General features: G+C 47.3%; 1 protein-coding gene across 4 annotated transcripts in view; it reads right to left on the bottom strand.

The window, feature by feature from the left end:
- Window positions 1–4,803: 4,803 nt before the first annotated feature.
- Window positions 4,804–9,653, bottom strand: part of LACTBL1 (lactamase beta like 1) — a 28,087-nt gene continuing 23,237 nt past the window's right edge. For all 4 annotated transcript variants that reach the window (XM_027658278.1, XM_027658276.1, XM_027658279.1 and 1 more), the window contains one exon: window positions 4,804–7,052. In XM_027658278.1, coding sequence (XP_027514079.1) covers window positions 6,074–7,052 — 979 coding nt within the window. In that variant the 3' untranslated portion in view covers window positions 4,804–6,073. The remainder of the gene's footprint in view (window positions 7,053–9,653) is intronic.

Raw genomic sequence — 9,653 nt, 5'->3', positions numbered from 1 at the left:
AGTGAAATCACAAGTGGACAATTGTGGGAATTCCAACCATAACCTGTTGTTTCCTTATCTCTGTGGTGAATGGTGTAAAAAACAGCAGAGAGATGTTTTCATCAGCTTCATCCAAACCACCCCAAACACCCGAATAGGCAGTCTCTTTGTCTTCAAGAGACTGTATTTGCATACACTTACATGAATTTATATATGCATTTATATATGAATTTATATTTTTTTTATATGCATTTACATCTACAAGCAAAATACTTAAAAAATAGATTTACTACAGTATCTCACAGTGCAGGGAAAAAAAAAAGTTGTTGTTCTCAGCTTCCAAATGCAAAAGAAGGATCAGTGATTCATCAGAAAATGCTTCCTAGTTGTTCGAGAAAAAAAAAAAGCATTAGCAAAATGCAGCCTAAATAAAAGAAGAAAAGTGCATCTTTATACAATGCAATTGAAATTTCCCATTTTAGAAGGTTTGGCTTCATTGCCTCAGTACCTGCTCTTTTCTGATGTTAAAAACTCTGTGTCATTCTGATACGAAAAACTCAGCACAGATGGCACAAGTTTTTTTTCTGTAATATATCAATAGGAAAGACAGCCCTGTAAACCATTTCTGGGGTGGTTTTTTTCCATGTGCAAAACATAAAAATTAAGCCTTGGCAGAGAGAGAATCAAAGGACTCCTCAGGGTAAATTTGGCTCCTGTAATTTGTTTGAGGTTCCACCATCCAAATGGTGTCTCTGAGGACCAGCGTTGTGGCTGCCCCATCCCTGGAAGTGTCCAAGGCCGGGTTGGACAGGGATTGGAGCAGCCTGGGCTGGTAGAAGGTGTCCCTGCCCATGGACACCTCCAGAGTAAATGAAAAAGTGAATTTGTTAAGGTTTTTTAAAAAAAATTAAAAAGCCTTGGGGTTTGGGAATAAAAGGGCTTGGGAATGTCTTCCTGGGTGTGGAACTGTTATAAATCTTTGGAAAGACAGGAGTCAAAACTGCAAAACAAGGATCAGGATGAAAGGAAACTTCCAGAGCAAGTTGTTGGAGCTGCTGTGACCACACAGCTCCCAAAGCAAGATGTCCAGAAGTGGGATGACAGACCCCCAGTACTCCTGGATTTATTTATGGTGACAGAAATCTGAGCTGTAGTAATGGCTTTGCCACTATTTTGGGCACAGGGAGTGAGAACAAACCCCCTCTGGTACTCGAGAATCCTGTGGTTTTTTCCTGCTCATTTTTCAGTTGAGCAGTTTTAGGGCAACACCCGCCTTTGCCAGAAATGTCAAAATTTAGACTGTATAATAGGAAAAAAATAGAATCACATCATAGAATTCCAGACTGGTTTGGGTTGGAAGCGACCTTAAAGCTCACCTTGTTCCACTCCCTGCCATGGGCAGGGACACCTTCCCCTGTCCCAGGTTGTTCCAAGCCCCATCCAACCTGACCTTGGACACTTCCAGGGATGGGGCAGCCACAGCTTCCCTGGGCAAATAGTGAAGAGGTTGTAAAATTGCCTTAGATACAATCAAAACAAATTGTTTATTATTAAACTCTTTTGTATAAAATTAATCTCATAAAACTGATGCTTCTCCCAAGAGCCCAGGGTGGTTTCTTTCCTATGGAATTCCTGTGGCATTTCACCACATCCTGTGAACTCCCAAGAGAAAAGGCTTGGCCAGCAGGTACCTGACGAAGCCCAGACCTCTCTGTTTGGGGAGAAACAGTTTTTCCTGGCAGAGTCAGGACAAAGCTCTTCCTTCTGTTGCTCCTGTGACCTTCATTCCCAGAGCAAAGACACGGGAACAGTGAGATCTCCCAGCACTGCCTCTAACATGGAGCTGGATCTTCAGCCAAGAAAGCTGGAAGGACTCCAACCACTCACACCAGATATGCCTGGCTATTTTTTCTTTGATGTAAAGAGGTTGAACTTGACTTGCAGCAGGGGAAACACATGGGCAGTGTTTGTTCCGATTCCAGAGAGGTTTTTGGGAGAGTGTCTCGGACATTGCCAAAAGTGGGGATTGACCAGTAATTTTTCATACCAGTGTGAGATGAGCAGCATTAGTCAGATGTGCTCCCTGACTCTCCTTTCCACAGAAAAAAATACTTACATATTGTGAATAAATCCTCCAAAGCCAAAAATCCAGATGTGTGGAAGAGCTGAGCAGAGGATCAGAGTCCTTTTTTACCTGTACCACATCTACAGCTGTCATGAAAGTTCACGTCCCAATGTTTTAGAAATGGTCCTACTGTTTCTTTCCGTTCTAAGCTGGTCTGATCCAACCTGGCCACAGGGATGAAAGGAATTTCTGTGGAGGATGTCCTGCTTAAAGCAGGGAAGTGTTCCCTACACTAGATCTCAATGGCTGAGCCTTTGCCAGTCCAAATATTGGACAAAAACCCCCAAAGGTTGGAAATACCTGTCTTTAGTGACCTGTCCAAGGGCTGCAGAGACATTTGGGGAGGGGGCTTTTCCTAAAAGCCACCTCGAGCCTCCCAGCGTGCAATTTGTGGCTATTGTCCCTTGTTGGATTGTCTGATACCACTTAGCTCTTCTCTGTCCTCTTTGTAATTGTCCTCCAAGTAGATGTAGCTGCTGGTAAGTTGATCCTTCATTGGCTGAACCCAGCTCAGATCCCACCACCTCTAGTTATAGTCACAGAATCACAGCACAGAATATGCTGAGTTGGAAGGGACACACAAGGTTCATGGAGTCCAACCCTCAGCCCTGCACAGGCTCATCTCCAAGAGTCCCATCCTGTACTCCAGAAGATCATCCAAACCCTCCTGGAGCTCTGGCAGCCTTGGGGCTGTGCCCACTGCCCTGGGGAGCCTGGTCAGTGCCCAACCACCCGCTGGGGGAAGAACCTTTGCCTGAGATCCAACCTGACCCTGCCCTGACACAGCTCCAGCCATTCCCAGGGTCCTGTCCCTGGTCCCCCCAGAGCAGAGCTCAGTCCCTGCCCCTCCTCTGCCCCTCCCCAGGAAGCTGGAACTGCAGTGAGGTCTCCCCTCAATCCCCTCTTCTCCAGCTGAACACACCAAGTGCCCTCAGTGTCCTCACATGGCTTCAAATCAAGGCCCTTTCTATCTCCCTGTCCCTCCTTTGGACACTCTCTAATGGCTCAATATCTTCCTGACATTGTGTCCCCCCAAACTGCCCCAATGTTGAGGTGAGGCTGCCCCAGGGCAGAGCAGAGCGGGACAATCCCCTCCCTGATGCCCCCAGGACAGGGTTGGCCCTCCTGGCTGCCAGGGCACTGCTGACTCCTGGTCAACTGGCCACCCACCAGGACCCAAGACTTCCCAAAATGTACATGTTTGAAGGTGACTCATTAGAACAGGGAAGATTTGTCAGTGTCTGCATTTCTGATGGAAAAGTAAAACCTCTCCATCAGACGGAGGGGGAAGTCCAGTGTGGTGTTTCCTCCTGGTCAATGAGTGACATGGGATTTAAATCCTAATTTTTCTTGGAAGCTTTTGAGGGTAAACAATCAATTATTTTGTTTGAAAGCAGGAAGAACAGCCCCAAACTGGCCCTCAGCCCTCACTCAAAAAGACCAGAGTTAGACCACTCAAATATTTTGCAATGACAAAATCACATCCTGGAGCCCAGAAAGCTCAGTTGTGTCAGGTGTGTCACGGCAGTGGAGGCACCTCCACAGGAAATCCACCACAGTACAACACCCCCAGGGCAGGACCAGGCAGGACAAGAGGCATTTGCAAACGTTTTATTGCTGTTGCTACAGCCCAGGTTAAACACTTGAACATATAAGGTTGTACAAGGTACAGAGTCCAGAGGAAGCCAACACAGCAGCGGCCCTGTAAGGCAAGGTTTCCATGATTCCATGTGTTGATCAGGGAGGTGGAATTGTCTGAGAAAAGGCAGGGAACTGAGTTTGTGAATCAAGGATTTCTGGGCTTCCAGTGATGGCCTCTCTACTCCAAACTGAAGCTGAGGAGCAGCACACAGAGTGAGCCAACACTGAGACAACCAGAGAGAGGGGAGGCAGGTGTGTCATCCTCTCTGAGACATGTCCACTTCCAAGACTTTGTGTGGACAAACAGCAGAAGGATGTTGCCCTGCAAGAGGATCCACACCAGTTATGGTGTGGGAGGACACACACTTTGGAGGGGGTCTGTGCACAACCTTTTGGGGCAGGGCATCTTTTGCACTCCCTCTGCATTTCCATGCTCCTCAGCTATTACCACACTCTGCAGTTGGATATTCCCTTTAAGGTGGTCAGAGCTGTCTTGCCCTGACCCTCTGCTTTGCTTTCAGTTAAGGGCTGCATTCACAGTATCTCTTAAATGTGGAGGGGCATTAAGGAGCCAGGACTCCACATTTGGTGGGACTTGTCCTGTCTTGCACTTGTGCCTGACACTGTTCCCGCCACAGGGATGTGCTGTTGGCCATTAACAACATGGAATCATTGATCCACCAGGGTTGGAAAAGACCTCCAAGATCACTGAGTCCAACCACCAACCCAGCACTGTCACGTTCACTGCTAAAACACGGCCCCAAGTGCCACACCCACACATTCATTGAACAACTCCAGGGATGGTTACTCCACCACTGCCCTGGGCAGCCTGTTCCAATGCCTGACCACCCTTTCCATGAAGAAATATTCTGGTTTTCCAGCTTAAACTGCTGTTTCCTTTCGTTCTGTCTCTTGTTACTTGGGGGCAGAGCCCGACTCCCCCCAGCTCCCCCCTCCTGTCAGAGAGTTGCAGAGCCAGAAGGTCCCCCCTGAGCCTCCTTTTCTCCAGGCTGAGCCCCCCCAGCTCCCTCAGCTGCTCCTGCTGCTCCAGACCCTTCCCAAGCTCTGTTCCCTTCTCTAGACATGCTCCAGCCCCTCAATGTCCTTCTTGTTGTGACAGACCCAAAACTGAACTGTGAGGTGTCTCAGCAGTGCCCAGCACAGGGACAGTCCCGGCCCTGGCCCTGTTACCACACAATGGCTGGTACAGCCCAGGGGCCACTGGCCTTCTTGCCCATCTGGGCACACCTGGGCTCATGTTCAGCCACCATCAACCAGCACCTCCAAGTCCTTTTCTGCCCAGGCAGGTTTCCAGACCCTTTTCCTCAAGCCTGGAGCATTGCCTGGGGTTGTTGTGACCTGGATCCCCTGTTTCACCTGCCTTGGCCTTGAGTGGGCACAGGAAGGGAGAAGAAAATGCACCTGTGGCTTTGCAGTTGCAGGTGCTCCTGTCCTCAGTGCAGGGCTGCCCAGGATGACGTCCTTTCCCTCAGCATCTTCACTCACACCTGGAGACATCTGCAAACAGACACCCTGCCCAAAACACCCAGAAAGATTCCCACACATTCCTGTGGTTAAACATCACACACCCTTTCCTGTACACGGAGATGGTCACAGGCCTGAGTCCAGTTGGAATGTCCCAGCTTATGTTCATGTGGCCCTGCTCACAAGAGTGAGCTTCTATTTCTCTGCTGAAGTGCTACAACATCCTTGGTGTGACCACCACTCCTGTAGAAATCCATGGAGCCAAGACCACATCGTTCTCTGCTCTTTTCACAGTTTCCTCCTCATGACCTGGAGAAAAAAAGGATCCCAGGGATCCCAAGCAGGGCCTGGGATCAGGCGTGGGGCCATTTTTTAGCACGTCAGGCTTTTGGCAAACCCAAGTAAGGGATCTTGCTCGTGGTAGATGGGCTCCTGAAAAGCCATGGAAAAACCCTTGGACTGAAGAAGAGATATTTTCTGAGAGACAGAGGGCATTTTCAGCCTTTGATGATACCAGTTGTCACCAAACAGACAACTAAAGTGTGGACACTTCAGTGCTCAGTTTTGTTTTTATGGCATCCAAACACAATCCCCTCAGCACATTCCCACCTCTTTTTTATGTTCTGCAGGCATCTCCAGCTGGCCTGTTGTGCATTTTGGGGGGGTTGCCAGCCATTAAACCCATGTCAGAAGCGGGAAGCCATTTTAGAAGCATTTATTTGGCAAAAGAGTCATTTGCCACCACCTTTCCCCTTTTAAATGGCTTCCATGGAGCCAACCAGAGTCTGGTAAGACACAGATTTGAAGCCACCTCCCAGAAGAGGTGAGGGGAGCAGGGGGTGTTTAGCTGTAGAACACGGGCTTGCGGAGCACACGCACCACATTGTAGGTGTTCAACCCCGGGGCATCAAAGCCAGGAGACAAACCCTTGCGGTCAAAGGGGTAAAAGTTAAAGAGCTGCCCATTTTGGGTCTCCAGGGAGATGGAGGCAGAGCCCAGGTGCAGGACACACGGGAACTCCTTGTCAAAAACAACTTGGAATACACGATCCTCCAGGTGGTGGAGCTTGATTGTCCGATACTTCTCAGGGATCAGCTCTTCTACATGAGGCCCAAACTGCTGCATGATCAGCACCCCACCAATGCCAACTTTGATCTCATAGAAAGTCAGGTTGGAGTAGGTGTAGTAGCCAACATAAGGGATGGGGTTTGGAGGGGGGATCACACTCTTCTCTGCCTCCCTGAAAGCCGTCTCCATGGCCGGAATGAGATACTCATAAGTCTGAGTCACAACATCCCCACCCTGAGGCCTGGGCCCTGACATGAGCACAATGAAGCTCAGGTGGAGCTTGGGGATTAGAGAGAAGGTGGCTGAGTAGCCATCGAGGTCCCCATCCTTCCTGATGATGTCGTAGCCCAGCTGCTCGTTGATCTCCCAGGGCGTGCCGGTCTTGTTGGCAAAGTAGTCGCTGGAGCACTTGAGCAGCGGGGTCAGCATGGTCTTCACCGTGTCAGGCTCCAGGAGCCGGCGGTGGTAGGTGCCCAAGAAGACCATGGCCAGCTTGGCCAGGTCGGCAGCCGTGGAGTACATCTGCCCCGAGGGTCTGTACCAGCCCAGGTCGTAGAGCGGGGCGGGCTGGCGGCTGCTGTAGAAGCCCACGGCCATCTGGGAGCGGATGGGTGGCGTGAGGTCGAACCCCGTGTCCTCCATGCCCAGGCGGTCCAGGATGTGCTCCGAGATCCAGCGCTGGTACTGCCCGTTGGCCCCATGCTCGGCCAGCACGTGGGCCAGCAGGGAGAAGGCCAGGTTGCTGTAGTGGCACCTGGGAAGGAGGAGGAATATCTCGGGATCAGCTTTACCCAGTGAGGATGGGACAAAATGGGGGCTGTGTCTGTTGTTTAGGGGGTGTTCACATTTTAGGGAATGATGTGCTAAAGAGAGAGGAGAGATGAAGGAGATCTCATCACTCTCTACAACTCCCTGACAGGAGGTTGTAGACAGGTGGGGATTGGTCTCTTTTCCCAGGCAATGATCAGCAAGACAAGAGGGCATGGTCTCAAGCTGTGCCAGGGGAGGTTTAGGTTGGATATTAGGAAGAATTTCTTTGCAGAGAGGGTGCTCAGCCATTGGAATGGGCTGCCCAGGGAAGTGGTGGATTCTCCGTCCCTGGAGGTTTTTAAGATCAGACTGGATGTGGCATCAGTGCCATGGGCTGGGAACCACAGCGGGGTTGGATCAAGGGTTGGACTGGATGATCTCAGAGGTTCCTTTCCAACCCAGCTGATTCTGTGATTCTATGAGAGACAGGGATACAGTGTGGATGTGGATATGAAAAAGTAGTGACTATATGTCATTTAGGGAAGATTCATTTTATGGGATGACATGGTAAAAAAAGATGAAGGAGAGACAGGGATACAACATGGATATGGATATGGGTATGAAAAAACAATGGCTATGACTCTTATTTAGGGGACAAAGCACATTTTATGGAATCACACGCTTAAAAGAGAGGAGAGATGAAGGAGAGACAGAGGAAATACTCTGTGTTGTTTCCTTGTTGTTAAATCAAGGAAGAGAAATATTTTACAGCAACATCAGCAGAGTTGTATAACTCTGATGGACAGAAAGACCTGGAGATGGAACAGGAACACTCCTGTATATTTGCATACCTTGACTTATTGTTTATAACAGCTCACAAAGAACACATCCATTCTTTTTAAGAGCAAATGGAGAGTTCCAGGTGTTTGCTGAGAGGTCTCAAAATCCCAGGTAAGCCTCTTTGGGGATTGACTCTAGTTATAATCACTTAACCACCTAAGCAACCTTAAGATGGTAAAAGCACTTAAAGAGCACTTAAAAGCCCACAAAGCAGCAACCAGCACTGTGGAGGCATTAAAGAAGTGCTTCAGTCTTTAATATCCATCAAGTGATTTAAGTCTTTATGCCTGAATGCAGTTTAATGGCATGAAGACATGAATGAGCAAGTTTTTTTAAACACATTTTCAAAATTAATTGTATTTTCAACTTGGTTGTTTGGTTGTTTTTTTTTCAACTGTGTTTTTTTTCGACTGTTGTTTTTTATCATCTGACTGAGGCCTATTTAGGTCATAAATTTGGTACCACTTCAACCTTTTCCAGCCCATCTGGCTGAATAAAAGCATGATGAGCATATATATTTATTACCCTAAGAATAAATACATTCTGGATCTAAAATTTGATGTCTGAAATGGAGCTGAACTTCAACATAGGAAAATATATTAAAATGTCTGTGTCAATAAATGGGAACTTCTCTTGGGAAGTATGTCCAGGAACAGAGAGAAAGTTAAAACTATCAACATTAAGTTGATATTCATTAAGTTATTAAGATGTTATGAGACTATGAGGGGATGTCCCTGTGTATCTTCATGGGGAGCACAATATAAAGATACCAATAAAGATAATACCAATAAAGATATAAAAATATCAAAGAAAATTATGCTATTAAAGTCTTAAAATCCTTTAAGGAATATCTGTTGTAGACTCCTACATGATATGGGAGAGAATCAACAGAAGTGAAGGAACCTCTGAGCTTTCCTCCTCCATGGCCATGGTAGATCCTCAGCCATCCTGGGCAAATTATTTCAGGATTTCACTCTGCAGACTTGGAAAAAATTTTGCCAAGTCATTTGTAATCCTTTCTCTCACCTGATGTTCACTGGATGCTGTTTAAGGAAGTGTGGAAGTGTCCAAGGTTGGATGGAGCTTGAAGCAATCTGGTCTAGTGGAAGGGGGGTGGAACAAGATGATCTTTAAGGTCCCTTTCAAATCATTCTGGGATTCTGTGATTCCATGATATTTTTGAGTGTTTGCAACTCAGGTAATGGACTTTTAACAGGCCATAGAAATTATAAAAAGCATTCACAGACCTTATAGATAATTTAGAGACATACAAGTGACTACAGACACGATTTTAACTGAAATCTGTGATGTTTTAAACTGTTTACATTAACATTTCCACTGTAGAAAACCTGCATTTAAGGCTTATTGGACCCAGCTATGGCAGTTTAACTTGCCTCATCTAGACTTAAAAAATGAAAAACAGATTTACAGAATATTCTGAGTTGGAAGGGACCCACAAAGGTCATCAAGTCACTTCCAGCCTCAGACAGGGGTGTGGGGAGGTGGCTGAAGCTCCCTTTGGGAATGTTTATCCACTGGCCACGGAGGCTGCAGGTGGGGCTAAGAGTGAAGAACACACTCCTAAAAGCTCCTAAAATTAATCCATCTGATCTGCTAAAGAGAGGAGAGATGAGGATACAATGTGGTTATGGATATGACAAAATAGTGGCTCTGCCTCTTATTTAGGGGAAAATTCACATTTTATGGAATGACATGGTAAAGAGAGGGGAGGGATGAAGGAGAGACAGGGATACAGTGTGAATAT

This window comes from Corapipo altera, unplaced genomic scaffold (genome assembly GCF_003945725.1).
Source record: "Corapipo altera isolate COAL_440 unplaced genomic scaffold, ASM394572v1 301, whole genome shotgun sequence".
NCBI classification, from domain to species: Eukaryota; Metazoa; Chordata; class Aves; order Passeriformes; family Pipridae; genus Corapipo; species Corapipo altera.
Note: the sequence above shows the minus strand (reverse complement) of the source record. Positions and strands in the feature narration are given on the sequence as shown.